At 55.1% G+C, this 20254-nt stretch overlaps 2 protein-coding genes across 2 annotated transcripts; one reads left to right on the top strand and one right to left on the bottom strand.

The window, feature by feature from the left end:
- The first annotated feature begins 56 nt into the window (after positions 1-56).
- On the top strand, positions 57-18968 carry GYS1 (glycogen synthase 1). The gene is made up of 16 exons (XM_015087178.3): positions 57-380; positions 1878-2059; positions 4099-4290; positions 5188-5373; positions 5627-5771; positions 6826-6943; positions 7263-7383; positions 7669-7775; positions 9087-9146; positions 9235-9313; positions 11643-11756; positions 12018-12144; positions 13964-14059; positions 14226-14389; positions 14806-14886; positions 15043-18968. The coding sequence occupies exons 1-16, from the start codon at positions 263-265 to the stop codon at positions 15364-15366; spliced, it is 2214 nt and encodes a 737-aa protein (XP_014942664.2). The 5' UTR covers positions 57-262; the 3' UTR covers positions 15367-18968.
- On the bottom strand, positions 17503-18977 carry FTL (ferritin light chain). The gene is made up of 4 exons (XM_015087174.3): positions 18655-18977; positions 18338-18484; positions 17941-18066; positions 17503-17824 (listed from the first exon to the last, which is right to left on the bottom strand). Exons 1-4 carry the CDS (start codon positions 18754-18756, stop codon positions 17672-17674), a joined length of 528 nt encoding a protein of 175 aa, XP_014942660.1. The 5' UTR covers positions 18757-18977; the 3' UTR covers positions 17503-17671.
- Between the last annotated feature and the right edge of the window lie 1277 nt (positions 18978-20254).

Genomic DNA, 20254 nt, shown 5'->3' with positions numbered 1-20254 from the left:
CTGGCCGGGGGGCGGGCCCCGCCGCCTGGCGGCCGCAAGATTTCACTGCAGGGGCCCCGCCGGCCTCAGTGACGCTGCGGCCGCCTCCAGCCTACGGCCCAGAGCTCTGGGGCGGGGGTGCGGTCGTGCAATAGGAAGCCGAGGGCGTTGCAAGCTTCCCGTCGGGCACCAGCTACCTGGCCCCGCGCCCTGCCCTTTGCATTCCCCAGACACCTCGGGAGCCCCCACCTGTGGACCCTGGAGCCCCCTTCACGCGTCGGCCATGCCTCTAAGCCGCACTTTGTCCATGTCCTCACTGCCAGGACTGGAGGATTGGGAGGATGAATTCGACCTGGAGAATACAGTGCTCTTCGAGGTGGCCTGGGAGGTGGCCAACAAGGGTGAGCACGCCAGGCGATGGGTCCTGGACCAGGAGGGCAGTCGGGGATGGGGGCGCGATACTCTCGAGTCCTAGAGGACGGAGTTACTTGGCATGATACTCTTGGATTCTGGGCAAGGAACCTATGACTCCTGTGTCCTTGGGGAGGGCCGGGGTAAGTCTCCTGTACCCTGGCGGGGTGGGGATGGGTCGCCTGACTGTGAAGATGAAAGGAAGCTGGAAGTCCAATTGCTGGGTCCTAGGGAAGAGGGGGCCAAAATGAATGATTCCTAGGTCCCGGAGGGAGGCTTCCCAGAGACCAGAGACCTGGGTCCTGAACCGGGAAGGAGATGGGGGTTGGCACTTTCTAGTGCAAAACTAGGGAAGTGGCTGGGTTTCAGACCTGTGGCCCTCAGGGAAGAGTCTGGGGATATAAACTCTGGATCTGGGAGAGAGCCAACAGGGAGATAGGATGCATGAGTCGTGGTGGCAGAATTTGGGGGCTGGCCACTTGCGAGTAAAGATGGGAAGGGCCGCAGCCTCTAATTCTTAGATCTTAGGGTGGGAGAGAGTTGGTCTGAATGCCTAGACTCTGAAGGAGCCGAGGGTGTGAGCTCTGTTTCTAGGAGTACAGAAGCCTGCGGCCTCAGACACATGCGTACTGGAATGAGGGAAGGCTGGGAAGTCCTAAGTTGGTCAGGGGCTGGGCCCTAGGATGGGAGTGGCTGGGGACCGAGATTTCTGCGTCCCAGGCTCTGAAGGTCCTAAAGTTCTGGGTTTGGAAAACCAGCTGGGGTTTTGCTTTGCTGAGTCTTGGGAGAGAATGGGGCTGAGTCTCACCCCATGGCAAGCAGCCCTCGAACTGGGAGCCATGTACCCCCAGGGCCCAGGCTCCAGTAGGTGAGGAGGCTGAGAGCCCAGACTTCTGGGTCTGGAGTGGAGTTATGGGCAGAGCGGGGCCCTGCACGTGTGTTCTCAGTTGGGGAGAGGACACTGGGGGACAGGTCAGCAGAGTCCCTGGGGGCAAGGAATGACAATTCAGGCTTCTCTTGGGCAGCTGTGGGAAGCTGAATCGGGCCATGGAGAGAGATTCTCCCCTACCGTGACCTAGAGCCTGACTGAGATTATAAACCCAGCTCCCAGAAGCTGGGAACTCAGGGACCTGAGTCCTGCTGATCCTTGCCAGCTTCTGTCATCCTTGGGACCCCGGCCCCTAATTCCCTCAGACCCAGGAGCCCGAGTCCCTAGCCCTTTCATGTCTCAGACTCCGAAGTTTAGCCTGAGCCCCTTTCTCCCCCTGAGTCCCAACCCCAGCCCCATTCTCCCTTAGACCCAGGAGTACTGCCCTTGAACTCCTATCCCATCATCTCTCTGACTCAGAAGGGTGGGCTCTCAGCCCCCTCCTCCTTCTAAGCCAGAGGTGTGGGGCCCCAGTACCTCCCATGGCCCCCTACCCTGCCCCAGGTCCCAGACCCGCGGACCTCGGCTGGGGCCTGCCCTCACGCACTTGGGCCCACAGTGGGCGGCATCTACACGGTGCTACAGACGAAGGCGAAAGTGACAGGGGATGAATGGGGTGACAACTACTACCTGGTGGGACCGTACACGGAGCAGGGCGTGAGGACCCAGGTGGAACTGCTCGAGCCCCCAACCCCAGCCCTGAAGAGGACGTTGGACTCCATGAACAGCAAGGGCTGCAAGGTGGGACATGGCCTGGCCGAGGGGAGGGGAGGTGGGTGCCCAGAGTCAGGGTGGGAGCGGCACTGGAGAAGGGACAGCGGGGAGAGGGTGGGTAGCCCCACGGGGAGAGGGAGGCATGGACAGAAACATGGGATGAGCCAGAACTTTCCCAGATAGACACAGAGGAGGTAAGATTGACAGACAGACAGACGCAGGACCCCATGAAGTGGGTGGGTGAACCCCAAGCTGAAGACATTGGTGAACGGACAGACCGACAGCAGGTGCATAAGACAGACTGAGAGATGGCTCCCAGAGGCCAAGATCCTCAGACCCACAGAGAGAAAAAGAGCGAGACGGAAAGACAGACAGCCAGGTGGAACCCGGGGGGAGATGGGCTTGGGGTGAGGCAGGAGTGCCAGCGTGGGGGTTCTGGAGCCTGAAGTTCAAAATCACCTTCTCCACTTCCTGCCTGTGTGACCTTGGCTAATAAACCTACTAATAGCATCTACCTTGTTCGTTTTGGGGGAAAGGATTAATTAATTGTTAGTTAATAAAGTCCTCAGCCCGGTTCCTGGCCTCAATTAGTACTGTGTATGAGCTCTTGTGACCACGGCCATCATCATCATCGTTATCATAAACAGCCAAGCCGGCAGTGAGGTGGACAGGCCGACCAAGGGAGAGAGATGGATGGAGAGAGATTGAATGTTCCAAAAGGTGGCGATCGCCCCAGGGGCTACAGCAATAGCGAGAGAGGCAGCCTGACATTTCCAGGAGAAGGAACTAGAAGGGAGAGGAAGATAGAGTACCGATGGAGAGAAGAGAGACAGGGGGCAGAGTTTCAGAGGAGCAGACCCGGGACTTAAAGATAGGAAGGGAGAGTCCCAGAGCCCCTGCTGAGGACTGACGGATGAGCACTGAGAGGCGGCTGCCTCTGGCAGAAAAGGCCATGATGTAGCAGGGTGGAAGGACAGACAGGTCTGGGAGGAAGAAATACAGTGGTTCCTTCATTCATTCACAGCCTCTAGTCTGGGGTGGGGTCTGGAGTCCAGAGAGGCCGGGGACCATGTCCCTAAGGAACCCTAGGACAGCCCAGCCCTCCCCCATGGCAGCTGCTCCCCACGTGCTGGGGGCCTAAGAATAGCACCCCACCCCCCCCAGCAAAAGGGCAGACGACAGCTGGGAGGGGGAGGGGTATCAGAGTCAGGCTCCCCAGGCTGGGCAAAACCAGGTCCGGGAGGCGCAGGACTGCTTGCCGCCCGCACAGGGCTGTGGCAGCTGGCCCAGAACCTAGGCCATCATCTCAGGAGGAAAGCAGCCACCCGGAGAAATGTGGCAGCAAGGTTTAGAAACATGGCAGTGGGGCAGACAGCAGCTGGTGTCAGAAAGGTAGCTGCAGAGTCCAAAGATGGGCCTAAGGGTAGAGGAAGGAGACAGCAGGTGACAAATTTATAGTGAAAGCGTCGGAAGCAAGGCAGCGGGCGCGGAAGAATGTGGCAATGGGAACAGTAAAAGAAGCATCCAGTGGGAGGAATTAGCAGCAGAAGGAAGAAATAACGGGAGAAGGCAACAGGCGGGTTGGCAGGACGGAAGTGGCAGGAAACACAGAAACAAGGCAGCACGTTGGAGAAATGCTAAGGGCGGAAAAGCAAGGCAGTGGGGGGCACAGAGACAGGACCGTGTGACATTCATGGTTATAGGCAAGAGAAAGGAGGCAGTGGGCTGGGAACCAGGGTAGCGGTTATAGAAAGGAAACAAGGTTTTCAGTTAGCAGTAATCGCTCCTCTAATAAACCTCATTGGCTACGATACCGCCACTGCGCAAAGCTCGAAAGGAAGCGAGGCACAGGGAAAATGTAACAGCGATGGACAAAGAGTGTGGTGGGAATAACTAGCAGCACGTAGAGAAATAAGGCAGCGGGGGAGAAATTAGCCGCAGGTACCGAAACAGGGTGGAAGAACTGAGGCTTTAAGCCCCGACTGCTGCCTGCGGGTGGGCGAGCCACCGAGGCTGAGCCCAGGGAGGTGTGGCCAAAAGCCTGAGTCTTCCTGTGGGCCCCCCAGGTGTATTTCGGACGCTGGCTGATCGAGGGGGGCCCCCTGGTGGTGCTCCTGGACGTGGGGGCCTCAGCCTGGGCCCTGGAGCGCTGGAAGGGGGAGCTCTGGGACACCTGCAACATCGGGGTGCCTTGGTACGACCGTGAGGCCAACGACGCCGTCCTTTTTGGCTTCCTCACCACCTGGTTCCTGGGTGAGGTAGGCCCCATTGCTGGTCGCCATGTCACTCCTGACCTGGGCCCCAACCTACTATGGCCATTAGTCCCTGCCAGAGGGGGTGGGGTAGGAAGGGGGGGGGGGGGGCCTTGGGGTAGCTGGCTTCTCCCAAGGCATTCTGGGATTGTAAGTCCTTTTCCAAGCCCTAGCTCTGACCTTTGGGAACACAGACACCCAGGGGCCCAGAGGCTCAAACTCCCAACTGCAGCTTCATTCATTCTAATTTTCTCAGGATAGAAATTTTGAACTGTTAGCTTTGGGGGGTGCTGGCCGGGCTAGAGGGCTTGCACCAGGACATTCTGGGAGTTGTAGTTCTGTAGTCTGATAGTGGCTGGACTTAGCTCTCAGAGGGGGCCCTGGACGGTTGGGGGTCTCCAGCCTATATGAGAACCAGGGATCCTGGTTCTGACCCCGTTTTAGGTTTTAAAAGGCTGAAGAAACTTCACATCTCCTGCCCCAGGGAAACCAGTTTATGAATGGGCCAGTCCTAGGGCATTCTGGGAGTTGTAGTCCTTTAGTCAGTATTGGATGCAGCTCCACTCTTGATTGAGACAAAAGGCTCTCCAGGAATTGCGTCCAGGACTTGGAGACACTACAACTTCAGACCATCCACTTCAGCCCTGCTGGCACTTAGAAGGTGGGGCCAACCTCTCCACCGCCCCCGGCTCCCATCAGCCTTGAAGGATGGGGTCAGCTGGCCTGGCGTCCCAGAGATTTACAGTTCCTTGTTCTAGGGGAATTGCAGTGGGCTACCATCCACTCTGTGCAAGAATGACGATAGATTTACCTCTCCCCTGCTTCCCTGTCCACCTTGGGGATTGTTGGTTGTCTGCACAACACACGTGGAGACACAGTGGCCCTCTTCCTGTTGCCCCATAGTTCCTGGCCCAGAACGAGGAGAAGCCACACGTGGTTGCACACTTCCACGAGTGGTTGGCGGGCATTGGCCTCTGCCTGTGCCGGGCCCGGCGGCTGCCCGTGGCCACAATCTTCACCACCCACGCCACACTGCTGGGACGCTACCTGTGTGCCGGTGCCGTGGACTTCTATAACAACCTGGAGAATGTGAGCCGGGAACGTGTGGCAGATGGGGGCTGTGAGTGGTTCCGGACAGCCCAAAGCTGTCCGGGAAGCCCAGGGGCGGGGGAATCAAGCTTCCTCTTCTCCCGTGACCCAGGGGTCCAAGTCCTCCACCCCCTCCTCCCTCTGACAAAGGAGTTCAGCTTCCAACCCCAACCACCTCCGGGACCCTGGAGTCTGGACTGCCAAAGTCTTCTCCCCAGTTCTTCTAACCTGACTGCCCTCCCTTCCCACCCAGTTCAATGTGGACAAGGAAGCAGGGGAGAGGCAAATCTATCACCGCTACTGCATGGAGCGGGCAGCGGCCCACTGCGCTCATATCTTTACTACTGTGTCCCAGATTACTGCCATCGAGGCTCAGCACCTGCTCAAGAGGAAACCAGGTAGGGAATAGGCTGGGGTCCCTAGACATGAATGAGGCAGTCTGTGCTCAGGCCGATACTTAGCTGGTTTTTTTTAACTGTAGAGAGCAAAGAACTACACCCCCCAGCCGGCCCTAAGTTGATGACCTGAATAGGGAGCTGCCTGGTTATACGCCCTAGAGGCTAATGGGAGGTGTAGTTCCTTTGACATTCATTTCAAAATGGTAAAGTTACCTTATCGGCTAATGTAGTTATTGGTCTTCTGAAAGGGAATGGAGTTTCACTGGGTTTTGATTTTGAGAAGAGTGGTGTTGGAATCCGCTATTCTTTTTTTTTTTTTTTTAAGTTTACTTATTTATTTTGAGAGAGAAAGAGAGTGAGGGAGCATGAACAGGGGGAGGGACAGAGAGAGAGAGAGAATCCCAAGCAGAGCTGGACACGGGGCTCGATCCCATGAACCGTGAGATCATGACATGAGCCCAAACCAAGTTGGATGCTCAACCGACTGAGCCACTTAGGCACCCCTGGAATCAGTTATTCTTTTCGGGTTAGAGCACCCATTCTCAATGGGTGTATTGTGAGAACTACAATTCCCAGGAGGCCTTTGGCTAGCCAGCTCCTTCTACTCCTGGAGCTGATGGTGGTTATACTTTTTCATTGATGTATTTTAATTTCAAGGAGGATAGGAAATGATCGGGACCCTAAAAGAGGCTTGAAGGTTGAGGGTATATTCTGGGAGAAGCAGGATGGGGATGTTTAAATCATCCCCAGTATAGGGTGGGATAGGGGAAACAAAATAACTACAACTCCCAGAAGCCCCAAGGTAGTTCATTTCCCTGTGTGGTTAGCCATTTGCAGGGGCTGCTGGGAGTTGTGGTCGTGCTTGTGAACGTAAGCAAGTGACTTTGCGCAAGAAGGCGTCTGAGTGGCAGGGTAGCGGGGCCACCAAAGGAGCTTCTAAAACCAAGAGATTGTGAAAGGAAAGGAGTCTTTCCTTTGTTTATTCATTCAACCACACTGGCGGGTATGAATAGATGAAGGTATGAAACATGGACCTTCTCCCCACAAATCCCAGATATCGTGACCCCCAATGGACTGAATGTGAAGAAGTTCTCTGCCATGCATGAGTTCCAGAACCTCCATGCTCAGAGCAAGGCTCGAATCCAGGAGTTTGTGCGGGGCCATTTTTATGGGTACGTGGACCAGGTACCTAGGTCTTGGGAGAGGAAGGGGTTGGGAACCCATCTCATGAGTGTAAGAGATGGGATAGCTGGGGGCTCAGCCTCTTCCATTCCTGAGCGCCAGAACAATGGTGGAGTATTCAAGTATTGATCCCCATCTAGGGAGAAAAGAACTTCAACTCCCAGGAGCTCCCATGATGCCTCTGTACTGCCTAAGATGCTCTTTGCCCCTGTAGCTTCTGGGGTTTGTAGTTTCAAGGCCAGGGCTAGCGGGTCCCCACCCTTGGCTTCACCAAGGTGGCTTCACCACCATGCCTTATGGCTTTTTTAGGCACCTGGACTTCAACTTGGACAAGACCTTGTATTTCTTTATCGCCGGCCGCTACGAGTTCTCTAACAAGGGGGCCGATGTCTTCCTAGAGGCCTTGGCCCGGCTCAACTATCTACTCAGAGTAAGGCCTGGGCTTTGAGAAGACAAAAAGAGGAAAAGGAAATCAGCACATAACTGGGGAGGGTGGGGGCGGGAAGTAGGGAAACCCCGTGTGTGAAGGGAAAGTGTAGAGACCCAGAAAGAAGACCAGAGTCCCAGTGGGGATGATAACTCTAATTCTCCTTGACGGGAAGGAGCATGGCAGGGCCATAGTGGTCTTGATGGGTGGAAAAGGGTAGGTGGCTTCAGCCTTCTCTCGGGTGATCCTGACCCCCTCCCCCCACCCCATGCCTTTTCCTCTGCCCAGGTGAACGGCAGTGAGCAGACAGTGGTCGCCTTCTTCATCATGCCGGCTCGGACCAACAATTTCAACGTGGAAACCCTCAAAGGCCAGGCTGTGCGCAAGCAGCTTTGGTCAGCAGCCCTCGGCCCAGGATCCCTGCCATTCCCACTCCCAGCCATGTGCTTTGGGAGGCTCAGTTTTGTTATCTGGAACATGAGCAGTTTGCCCCCCAAAAACTCGTAGTGAAGTCACTCGCTTAAGACGTCTCTAGCTCAGGGGCAGTAAGGAGTTGCACACAGGACAAGTGTGACCGAACAACCAGGGCCCTGACATCAAACTGGCGAGGTCCCACTTGGGCCACTGACCCTTGGTGGCTTTGTGATAATTTCCTCATCTGCAAGAGCCACTCATTAGCCATCAGATAGTCACTGAGCACCTACCGTGGACCAGGTGCCGTTCTAGGCCCTGGGGACACAGCTGTAAATGAGGACGATAAAATCCCTGCCCTCACCGAGCTCACATTCTAGAGAGTTCTATAGAAAGTGCTCTGGGGTGCCTGGTTGGCTCAGTTGGTACAGCATGTGGCTCTTGGTCTTGGGGTTGTAAGTTCGAGCCCCGTGTTGGGTGTAGAGATGACCACTTAAAAATAGACTCTTTAAAACAACAACAACAACAAAAAGAAAGTGCTCTGACAAGAAAATAAAGCAGGACTGGAATGCGAGACAGGACATGGAATGGTCAGGACAGGCCACACTGAGAAAGTTGCCATTGGGTAGAGACCAGTAGAAGAAATGAGGGAGGGAGCCCTGTGTGTATCTGAGGAATAGCATTTCAGGCAGAGGAACACAGATGCAAAGGCCCTGAGGTATGTCTGAGAAACCACAGGGAGACCAGTGCGGCTGGAGCAGGGCGCTTAAGGGAGATGGGGTAGAAAATGAGGCCAGAGCTATGAGAAGGTTAGGATTAGAGGAATGTCATCGAGGCTGCAGGGTGTCACTAGTTGCTAGCTTCACTTGTGCACATAAAATTTCCTCTCTCGGAACATCGTTTTCCCTTTTTATAACATGGGGCTTAGCATGGCCACCACCAGGACTAGTGCACGTCCTAATAATAGCTGACATTTCTGGAAGGTTTGCTGTGTGCCAGGCACTGTGCGTTGTTTGTCGTGACTTCATCAAGTTTTCCCTGCAGACCTCTGAGGTTGGTTCTATTTTTATCCCCGTCTGAGAGATGAGTCACCAAAGTCAGAGAGGGAAGGCCACCTGTCCCCCGCCACACAGCTGATGAGGGGCACAGGGGATTTGAGCCTTTCAGGGCCTGTTTCCCAGGTCCCCGTCCTCCAGCTCCAAATCCCCAGGGCCTCTCCGCTCAGACCTCGGTGTAGCAGCTGACAATAAATGGCAGGTGGCATATATGTGATGCTGTGTCTCTGCCCCTTCTAGGGATACAGCCAACACCGTGAAAGAGAAGTTCGGAAGGAAGCTTTACGAGTCCTTGCTGGTGTGAGTGTCCCACCCCCAGCCCCGCATCCTCCTGGGCCCTGACTCCACTGATCACCCATTCCCAGATGCATACCCTGTCACCTTGCAGGGGGAGCCTCCCGGACATGAACAAGATGCTGGACAAGGAGGACTTCACTATGATGAAGAGAGCTATCTTTGCCACGCAGGTATGGTCTGGGCCCCCGAAACAGAGACATGGCGATGCCCAGCACCCGCCCCGGGGGCAGCTTGCCGTGTTAGCTCTGACCCCAGAGATTGCTGGGGGCTCTGCGTTACCGGCACCCTTATCAGGGAATCAGTTGATTTTTTTTAAGGCTTATTTATTTTTGAGGGAGGGAGAGAGAGAGAGAGAGAGAGAGAGAGAGAGAGACAGAGCGGGGGAGGGGGAGGGGCAGAGAGAGAGGGAGACAGAATCCAAAGCAGGCTCCAGGCTCTGAGCTGTCAGCCCAGAGCCCGACTACACTGGGCTCGAACCCACCAGCTGTAAGATCGTGACCTGAGCTGAAGTTGGATGCTTAACGGACTGAGCCCCCCCCCCCCCCCGCCACCGAGGCGCCCCCCAGTGGCTTATTCTGCTACAGGGGCTGCTAGGAGTTGTACTTTTTTTTTTTTTAATTTGTAATTTCGTTGAGCCACCGGGGTCAAAAGATGAAAGAGAACTTTAGGAAGTCAACAAAGCCCACAGAAGGAGTATTACAAGTCCCCGCTGTCCCTGGGTCTTGCTGCTGACTAGTTTCATACTCATTAGAGCCAGAAGGTTTTAGCTAAAACACTAGCCGTTACCTGAAGAGCATTGAAAACTCTCAGCAACCGCTGTTTTTCTTATCCCACAGGCTGTGTGTCTTAGTCCCCAAACATTCCTGGGAGTTGTAGCTTCTTTAGATTCCGGAGGTCAATGGAATTCGGTGGATGGGAAACCTTAGAAGAATGTGGCAATAACAAAATGAGGACTACAAGTCCCAGCAGCCCCTGCTTCAGGCATGCTTCCCTTGCCCCAGAGGCTCCTGGGAGGGAGAGTTCTTTGATTCTCTGGGGTCAGGAATCTTTGGTACCTGTGGTCAGGGTGGGTGAGCCACTTCCCGGCGAATGGAAACCTAGGTACCCACGCTGCACAAATGAGGTGTGATGTGCTTTGGGCCAAACTACAATTTCCTTTTTTTCTTTTTTTAAGTTTATGTATTCATTTTGAGAGAGAGAGAGAGTGTAGGGGAGGGGCAGAGAGAGAGGGAGAGAGGGGATCCCAAGCAGGCCCCGCGCTTCTTGCGCGGGGCCTGACACGGGGCTCGAACCCAGAAGCCGTGAGATCATAATAAAGAGCCAAAATAAAGAGATGCTTAACTGACTGAGCCATGCTGTGACCCCAGATTACAATTTCTAATAGTCCCTAAGGCAGTCAGCCTCACTGAGGATGTGTGTGCATTGCCACGGGGCTGCTGGGAGTTGTAGTTTCTTGAGCCCCTGGAGCTGACTGAAGGCGAGTAGAACTTTTAATGAGATGGAAGAGTTACAAATAACTACATATCCCAGCAGCCCATGGGATTTCCTAACTCTCGCCCCTCCAGTCACTCTTGGGAATTGTGGTTTCTCTGGGCCTTGGGTGGGAGCAGAAGTGGAGGGAATTACAGGATGGAGAGTAAAGGGAACTTGGAAAGAAGGCAAGACAGGCTTTTCATAAGAAAACTACAACTTCCAGCAGCCCCTGAAGCTTGTTGCCATATTGACAAAGTCTCTGCCCCCCATTGACTTGGGGGAATTTTAGTTCCTTTGGGTTTCTTTGATGATGGAGCCCAGAGTACAGAACCCAATAACTACAACTCCCAGTAGTCAGGGGAGGCAGGTTAATGCTGGCTTTGCCTCAAAGACAAATGGGAATTGTAGTTTCTTTTCAGCTCATGGTGTTTTTTTGTTTAGTTGGTTATTTTTTATGTTTATTTATTTTTGAGAGAGAGGGAGGGCTGTCTGGCTGTCAGCCCAGAACCCGATATGGGGCTCGAACCCATGAACCGTGAGATCATGACCTGAGCCAAAGTCGGACACCTAACCGACTGAGTCACCCAGGTGCCCCTCACCTCATGGTGTTCAAAGAGAAAAGTGAGCCTTTACAGAGAGAGCCAAGGAGGATATCTATGACTCCTCTTTTTTTTTTTTTTTTTTAAGTTTATTTATTTATTTTGAGAGAGAGAGTGAGAGCGCAAGCAAGGGAGGGCCAGAGAGAGAGAATCCCAAGCAGGCTCTGCACTGACAGTGGAGACCCAACTCGGGGCTCAAACTCACGAACCAACTGTGAGATCATGACCGGAGCCGAAATCAAGAGTCGGCCATTCCACCTACTGAGCCCCCCAGGTGCCCCAGATATCTACAGCTTCTACTCTCTTGGGCTTGTGTCCCCACAACCTGGTGGGAATTGTGACCTCCTCCCGGGTCAGCGTGGCTCACAGGGAATGAGGGAGCCCTCTGTCCCTTCTCTGACCCCCATCCCTCTTGTGGCCCCTGCAGCGACAGTCTTTCCCCCCTGTGTGCACCCACAATATGCTGGACGACTCCTCGGATCCTATCCTGACCACCATCCGTCGAATCGGACTCTTCAATAGTAGTGCTGACAGGGTCAAGGTGAGGGCAATGGCCAGGCTGGGTCAAGCATGGAGGGGTGGGGTGGAGGTAGGGGGAGCTGGGCCTCATGTCCCCCGTCTCCCCTGGCTTATTAAGGGATCGCTATGTTTAGAAAGGACCTTAGCACTTTAAGCGGACAGACTTGGATTCAATGCTTTGTCCTACCGCTGACTTGCGTGACTTTAGACAGGCTTCTCGCCCTCTCTGGGCCCCTCTGGGATCCCAGGGAGTTTGGGCTGAGCTCTTCTTTTTCACTGCTAGGTGATTTTCCACCCAGAGTTCCTCTCCTCCACGAGCCCCCTGCTCCCCGTGGATTATGAGGAATTTGTCCGTGGCTGCCACCTGGGGGTCTTCCCCTCCTACTATGAGCCTTGGGGCTACACGCCGGGTGAGTGCAGCATGGTGGTCGGCTCCTGGTCAGATAGGGCACCAACCCCGGGCATGGCACTTGCCCACTCTGTGCCCCAGGCTCTCCTTTGCAAAACCGGGACGATGGCCACAGTCTGTTGGCCTTCAGCATGTGTTTTTGTGACACGGTCGCTCGTGTGATGTGTAACTAGAGGGCTGAGGTCACAGGTCACACGTGATTTCCCCCAGTTTGCTGCTGATTGCCCCCCCTCCCCGATATCAACAGCTGAATACGTAGTTCACCAACACGACTGAATGGGGCCAAGTCTCTCAGAGGTGTCCCCAGCGCCCATTCGCTCTGCCGTCCTCTTTTACGAAGGCGTTGGCTCCCTTTATTATTATTATATTTTTTACATTTATTTATTTTGAGAGAGACAGAGACAGCATGAGTGTGGGAGGGAGGGAGGGAGAGAGAGAGAGAGAGAGAGAGAGAGAGAGAGAGAAAGTCCTGAGCGGGGATTCGATACGGGACTCAAACTCACAAAACTGTGAGATCATGACCTGAGCTGAAACCAAGAGTTGGATGCTTAACCAACTGAGCCACCCACGTACCCTGGCGTTGACTCCCTTTAGACACAGGCTCCGGGTTGGGGCTTATTTGCACTTGTCCCTCATTTGGGGACATTTTGCCGTGGCCCCAAACTCAACCCTTCCTCACACTCTTCAATCAAGATTGGTTTTGAGGCTAAGTAAATATCACAGTTGCTGTAGTATTTCTTTCTTATTTTTTTTTAAGTTTATTTATTTTGAGGAAGAGAGAGAGAGTGTGAGCAGGGGAGGGGCAGAGAGAGGGAGGGAGAGAATCCCAAGCAGGCTCCATGCTGTCAGAGCAGAGCCTGACACAGGGCTCAATCCCAGGAACGATGAGATCGTGACCTGAGCCGAACTCAAGAGTCGGATGCTTAACCGACTCAGCCACCCAGGCACCCCCATAGTATTTCTTAATTTATGAGCAATTTAACAAACCTTTTAAACTGTGCTTGCATAATAATTGGGGTAATGATTTTGCCAGTTTCATTTCGGCCATGGTTACAGTGATGCATAGGTTTTGTGTGCTTGGCCCCAACCCTCTTTTTCTCATGAAGCCCTGTTAGATTTGGTGCCTGTGTTTGCAGGTTATGGAGGTTTTTCGAAACACGTGAGAATTATTTTTTTTTAATTTTTTCATGTTTATTTTTGAGAGAGAGAGAGAGAGGCAGAGTGCAAGTGGAGGAGGGGCAGAGAGAGAAAGATACAGAATCGAAAGCAGGCTGCAGGCTCTGAGCTGTCAGCACAGAGCCCGTCACAGGGCTCGAACCCACGAACGCCAGATTATGACCTGAGCCGAAGTCGGACGCTCAGCGGACTGAGCCACCCAGGCGCCCCTACCTGAGAATTGTAATAAACTACGTGAACCATTTTTCAGGCTTGTTTAAGGTATTCAGTGAGGCAGTGATGAGAATTTTTCTTGTTTCCTGTCAAAACTACGTCTGGCACAAGAAAGTATCTTACAGGTTGTGAGGATGGAGTAAAATGGTACACATTGGCAACGAGTACATACTTAGTTAGTAATTTACATCCTATCACCTAGCTCTAGATTTGTCCTCATTCTGAAGCCCTGGGACGAGTGAATTCCCTTTTCTGAGCCTCTTCGCTTCCCCTCTGAGAAACAGACTATGATCAAAGGCACTCACGTTCTGGTTTTGTGGGCTCAGTGATTTGCTCAAGTTGTCAGTAGATGGCGCTGTTGGGGCTTCTATTGCGATTTCAAAGCGCAAAAGGGGAACGCTTAAGTAGACCTTTCTCACTCCTTCCCGCAGCTGAGTGCACGGTTATGGGCATCCCCAGTATCTCCACCAACCTCTCCGGCTTCGGCTGCTTCATGGAGGAACACATTGCAGACCCCTCAGCTTACGGTCAGCGCCCAGACCGAGAGCCGAGACTCTTGGATCCCGGGTGGGGGAAGGGAAGGGCTCCTGGGCCCCGGGATGGGGAGAGGGGTCCTGGTGCCACAGAGTCCCCGGGAGAATGAAGGTTTCCTTAGTCTGATTTCTGAGCCCTGCCCCGTCCTGGCCCCCACAGGCATCTACATTCTGGACCGGCGGTTCCGCAGCCTGGATGATTCCTGCTCGCAGCTCACCTCCTTCCTCTACAGCTTCTGCCAGCAGAGCCGGCGGCAGCGCATCATCCAGAGAAACCGCACGGAGCGCCTCTCAGACCTTCTAGACTGGAAATACCTAGGCCGGGTATAACTGCCTTCTTCCGGTCTCCGATTTCTCAGCTTCCAAGGCTGGCGCAGGGGGCCAGGGGTCCCCTACGCGAAACAGTTGCGCTCCCTTTAAGAAATTAACCATCTTTTGCTGGTAGACCGCATTGGCCAGCGTTACCTTACTTGCATGAAGTGCGTGGCCAAAGAGGTACCTGACCTAAGACCTCTGCCCCTGTGAATGGGGGCGTGGCTCAGAGACTGTCCATTCACAGCTCTGCTTATCTGCTTCAGGGGTGGAGCCAGAAAGATAATTGGTATAGGGGCCGACTGGAAGGTGCCAGAAGGTGCTCCTCTGCCTAAAGAGTGTGGGCTAGGGTTCGCCACCTTCTACCTCTGCTGGGGGCGGTGTCTGGTTCCCTTCTGCTGACGCTCCCCCCCTTTCTTTTCCCCAAGTACTATATGTCCGCGCGCCACATGGCGCTGGCCAAGGCCTTTCCAGAACACTTCACCTATGAGCCCCACGAGGCTGACGCGGTGAGTGGACCCCGATCTCTCTGATGGGTCCGGAGCTAAGAGGGCTGGGGTGGGTGCGTGTCCTTCCAGGAGTGGGAAGGCCCCGGGGCAAGCTGTCGGGCCCTCCCACACCCCACCTGCTCACTCCGGGTTTGTGCCCACACCCCTGTAACGCAGACCCAGGGCTACCGCTACCCTCGGCCGGCCTCCGTGCCGCCATCGCCCTCGCTGTCGCGACACTCAAGCCCTCACCAGAGCGAGGACGAGGAGGAGCCACGGGACGGGCCGCCCGACGTAGACGGGGAGCGCTACGATGAGGAAGAGGAGGCCGCCAAGGACCGGCGCAACATCCGCGCCCCCGAGTGGCCGCGCCGCGCCTCCTGTGCCTCTTCCACCAGCGGGAGCAAGCGCGGCTCCGTGGACACAGCGCCCTCCAGCTCAATCAGCACTCCCAGCGAGCCCCTCAGCCCCGCCAGCTCCCTGGGCGAGGAGCGCAACTAAGTCCCGCCGCCCCACACTCCCCGCCCATCCTGCCTCCCTCGTCCAGAGGGCGGACGCAGAATGGCACTGTTCCGAAACCCCACTCCACATCCCGAACCCGCCTTGGGGTCCACAGCCCCGTCCCCTCCGCCGTACACTCCAGCCCTTCTAGCTCCTCTCTGGGAATCCCCGACACTCCGGAATCACAACGCCGTGCCTTTCCTGGGTTCCAGAATGCATACACTGTGCCCCGGAGCCCTTCGGGCCTGGCCTGGGCCTCCTCCCTCCCCGGGAGGGCCGGGCACCTGCCGTTACCCTGCCATGGTGCCAGGGGTTTTAGGAAACCTGGTCTGTTGTCATACAGGCAGGAGGCTCCTGGAGCCCTTGTGGCTTGCTGATTTTCCAGCACGCCGAAGATGCCATGCTCGGCTGTGGCCTGGGGGCCACCAAGCTCTGGAAACCATGTGGTGTCCCTGTTAATGGGGCAATCAAGTCCACAGCTGGGGCACTTTCAGGGACTTAACTGAATCCAGAAGGTCCTCCATTTCAACTCCAAAACTCGGGCTCCAGACCAGGGCATTCGCGTCCTTACTCTGATCTTAGCCCTTGTTGGGGTGTCTGGCTCTGCCTGGAGGGCCCCCCCACTACTGCTCTCCTTTTTCTCCATATTTTGGCCAATGGGAGGTGGGGGGTGGTACAGAACCACTTGACTTCTCATTCCTATTGGAGAACATGCAGTCTTGGTCTAGATGCCTTTCTGGCCTTTTTTGAACCAGACCCTGTACCTCCTTCCCGGAGAGTCTGAGCTCTCCCCCCTATCTTGAGATTCCCGTGCCCTCCAGGGAATCCCCTTGCTGAGGACTGAAGGGGCCGTCTTCCCCTGCCACAACCTCAGACCCCTAGGCCCACCGTAAAACCACTGGGTGCTAGGTCCCGGCTGCCGAATCTGGAACCTCACCACTGTGCTGCTTCCTGGTCCCTTTCCCCGGTCTAGAATGGAACCCACTTGGTTCTAGAACTTTCATATTTACCTCGAGGCTCTTCCATCCTTAAGCTGTGTCCTGCCCCCCAGCTTTGGTGAAAGGGAGGGGCCCTTCACGCGTGCTGTGCTGTGTCTGACGCACTTGCTTTGCAAGCTGGGAGAGCAGAAGAGGTGTGATTGATGTGTGTCCAGAGATGAAAAAAATACATCTATATTTAAGAATCTGAGGTTTGGTCCACTCTGAGGGCTTGCTGGGCCTGGCTGCCGGCCCCTCCCTCCTCTTGGCTTCTTTCCCTCCTCTTCCCCTCCCGCTGCCGCACTACTGGGTCTCTGATACCCTCACTTCACTGCAGATAAAATATTTCCATCACTGCGAAAAGTTCTGTTGGACAGAACTAGCTTAGAGCGTGTTCCCAGGGCACTGGCCTCTGGACTTTAGTCCAACTGCCCCCCTGGATGGCTCTATTTCCGGGAAAACGGTTTTTTTCACTTCTCGTCTTCACTACAGTGCATCTCCAAGCTAATCACATTTTGGGGGAGTAGAAAACTAGATTCGCATGTGTGACCATCCTTCCCGTTAGCCACGGTGTTTGTGATGGACGCAGAAACCCCTTTCCCCTGCCAGAATCACGAGTGGCCACCGAAGTTGGGAGACAACAGGTGTGGTGTCAGAACAGAAGTCCAGGAGCCACTTCCTGTTAAGATTCTACCAGAAACGGAAGGGTCAAGGGGGTCATAGTGTTGTAGCTTGGACCCAGTAGCTAACCTGCTAATCCTCCTCAAGCTTGTTCAGTCCCCGTTTGGAGAATTTAGCCCTAAGTTTCACATCCCATTTCTGTGCTGAGCCCCACACCCCCAGCTCAGCACCTCTTGCACACTCTGTGCTCCCGCTGCTGGACATTAGTCATCAGAGCCCGTTTCTGGTTACTGTTTATCGTCTCTAAATGCCTCCTTCCAACTACTAACAGTAGGTCTTGCTAGATTCCTTGGGAGTCTGGGCTCTCCCCTGTAGGAGGGGCAGTTGACAGCCCAGCAAAGCAGAGAACCTGCTACCCCACCCCACCCCCTGGGGAAGATCTGGGGGGCCAACAGCACTCCCTGCGGGGGCGGAACAGCTAGAAGCCTTGCGAAAATCGGTACCACCTCATATCACACACACCCAAAACCACCAGTAGTTGCTGCAAAAAAGCTTTATTGTTTTCATTTGGTCCACGGCTTGGGCGAAGGCTCCAGGCTGGTTAAAAAGCTGCCTAGTGGCTGCAAGGAGAGACTCAGGCACAAGCCCTGACATCTGGGGGGAATGCCAGAGGGACCCTCTGGAAGGCTGCTGGGCTCCAGAGACTTCTAGTCGTGCTTGAGGGTGAGTCTTTCGAAGAGATACTCGCCCAGCTCGGCCTGGGGGCCGGACAGCCTGCGGAGATTAGTCAGATGGTCGCCCATCTTCTTAATGAGTTTCACCTCCTCATCTAGAAAGTGATTCTCCAGGAAGTCACAGAGCTGAGGGACAGGACAGGAGAAAATATGGTCAGTTACACATTAACGGTGCGACGGAGGGGGAAACGAGGCTCAAAAGGAAATTTGCCTAATTACGTGTGGATGAAGGGGGTACTCACATGGGGGTCTGCGCGGGCAGAACCCAGGGCATGCAGATCCAAAAGGCCCTGGTTCAAGTTCTTCTCCAGAAGCAGGGCGGCTTCCATGGCGTCCAGGGTTTTACCCCACTCATCTTGGGACGGCTTCTGTACAGATGACAGAGGGCTCAGGACTCGCTACATACGTGGCAAAGCCGTCTAAGATCTCGCATCTTATCACCCCCAGTCTCCTACAACCACCCATGCGACGACACCACGTTGCGGCGTGGACAGCTACGGCTTTGGGAACCCGGGGGCGCCTCCATTTCGAGCAGCACAAAAGCGAACACAATCGCCCAGAAGCCCACGCGGTGCCTAAACCGCTCCGCGCGCGCGCGGGCTGCTGGGATATGTAGTCCGCCGCCCGCGCACTATTTACCTGCACGTCCAGGAAGAGGGCGCGGCCGCCGCGCTGGTTTTGCATCTTCAAGAGGCGCTCGGCGCCCTCCCGCTTCTCCTCAGCCAACTCGCGGAAGAAGTGGCCCACGCCCTCCAGAGCCACATCGTCACGGTCGAAATAGAAGCCCTGCGGGAAGAGATGGCGCGAACACGGGTTACAGGGCAGAAAGGCCGGCCAGGCGCCCCGACTCCGCCCCCCGACTACCCAACGGGACAAAGAAAGCCAGCGCGTGCGCAGAGGGCCAGAGGTGCGCACTTGGGGGAAACTTGGGCTGGGGGCGTCCTGGGGACCCTCACCAGAGAGAGGTAGGTGTAGGAGGCCCGCAGATGCATGTTGACCAGGCGGTTGACGGCGGCCTCCACCTCGGTGGAATAATTCTGACGAATCTGGGAGCTCATGGTTGGTTGGTAACGAGGAGCTAAGTTCAAAATCGGGTGTTGGCTGGTCCCGGAGGCAGAGGATGGGCAAGAAGATGGCTCCGAAGGTGGCGACTGGAAAAAAGGTTGGAGGGTAGTCGGAGGCAGGTAGAAGGGGCGTCCCTGGGTCTGTTCCGTCCAAACACTGTTGAAGCAAGACACAGAGCCGCAGGACCGCCGGGCGCACTGCTAAAGGCCGTGGCCAGGGCGGCTTCTTTTATAGCGCGCGGGGCCGCGGAGGTGGGGCGCTCAGGGACAGCGGTCGGCCAATCTGCGGTGTCGGGAGGCGGGGCTTGAAGCCCGCCCTTGACCAATCCGAGTTGATAGGAGTCCCAGACCCCCGCCCAGAGGTGGGGAAGTCACGAGCCAGTGCGCGAGGCTGTTGTGAAATGGGGAAGTGGGGGTGGGGAGGTTACGGGGTGCAAGGGTCCTGGGGCTGGTTCTGGACAGTCAGGGGATTGTGTGTGTGTGTGGGCGGGGGTCTCTCTGGTGGGTGGAAGATTAATGGGGACACTGGGAGCCCTGGAAAATTATGATTCTGGGGTCTTGGGAGTGTCTCAGGAAAGTAGATTGGATTCTGGGGTTGTCTTAGAGCATGGATCTTTCTGGCGCCCTGGAGGTTCCTCAGAGGTGTGGATACCTCCAGATGACTGGGGGTTGCTCTGGAAGATAAGAGGTCTCTGGATCATTACGAAGTTTGGAAGTCGGTGCGGTGAGATGCTTCTGGAATCTTGGGGTATCTCTCTGATAGATGGGTTGAGAGAGGGACCTGGAGTCCTGGAGTTCACTAAAAGATTGGGAATTTCTGTAGCCCTAGAGCTGACAATGGAAGTTCATATTTTCTGGAATCTTCCCCTAAGAGAGTTGGGGGTCTTTAGGCTCATGAAGTGATCTTCAAGATGAAAAGGACAGTTGTTCTTGGGATCCTCCCCCTTTAATCCCCCCTGTAACAGGGGAGAGGGATATTTCTGGAAGCCTAGTAGGGGCTTTTCTAAGAGGTAGGAGGACTTGGGAGAGCCCTTTGGAGCCTTTGAAAGATTGGGCCACTTGGAATATCTTGGGGAAATGACACTCAAACTTTGGGTCTCTCTGAGGCTGCATTTCCTGGAGACTATTCTGAGGGCAGCCAGACTTGAAATTCCCTTTGGCTCTGAAGCAGTCTCTCTTGTCCCTGTCTTGCCTCACACGCACTTCTTCAAAGTCACAAAGAGAAGCCCTGCATCCTAGGGACCCAAGGAGGGTCTGGGGACCTGTGGATGGGATGTGTCTTTGACCAATGGACGTTTTTTTAAGTGTGTCAGTTCCAGGCTGGTGTCTGGAAGCAGATTGGCTCAACCAGGACCTGCCCTCAAGGAGCTCCCCGTCCTAGTTGATTGGCGGGGGGGGGGGGGGGGGGGGGGGGGAAACGGGAACAAAGACAGGAACTTGAACCTATTGCAGCGCCCTAATGGAGGTAGCAGGTAGGCTGAGCAGGGGAGCT

This window comes from Acinonyx jubatus, chromosome E2 (genome assembly GCF_027475565.1).
Source record: "Acinonyx jubatus isolate Ajub_Pintada_27869175 chromosome E2, VMU_Ajub_asm_v1.0, whole genome shotgun sequence".
Taxonomy (NCBI): Eukaryota; Metazoa; Chordata; class Mammalia; order Carnivora; family Felidae; genus Acinonyx; species Acinonyx jubatus.
This window is presented reverse-complemented; position numbering and strand designations above follow the sequence as displayed.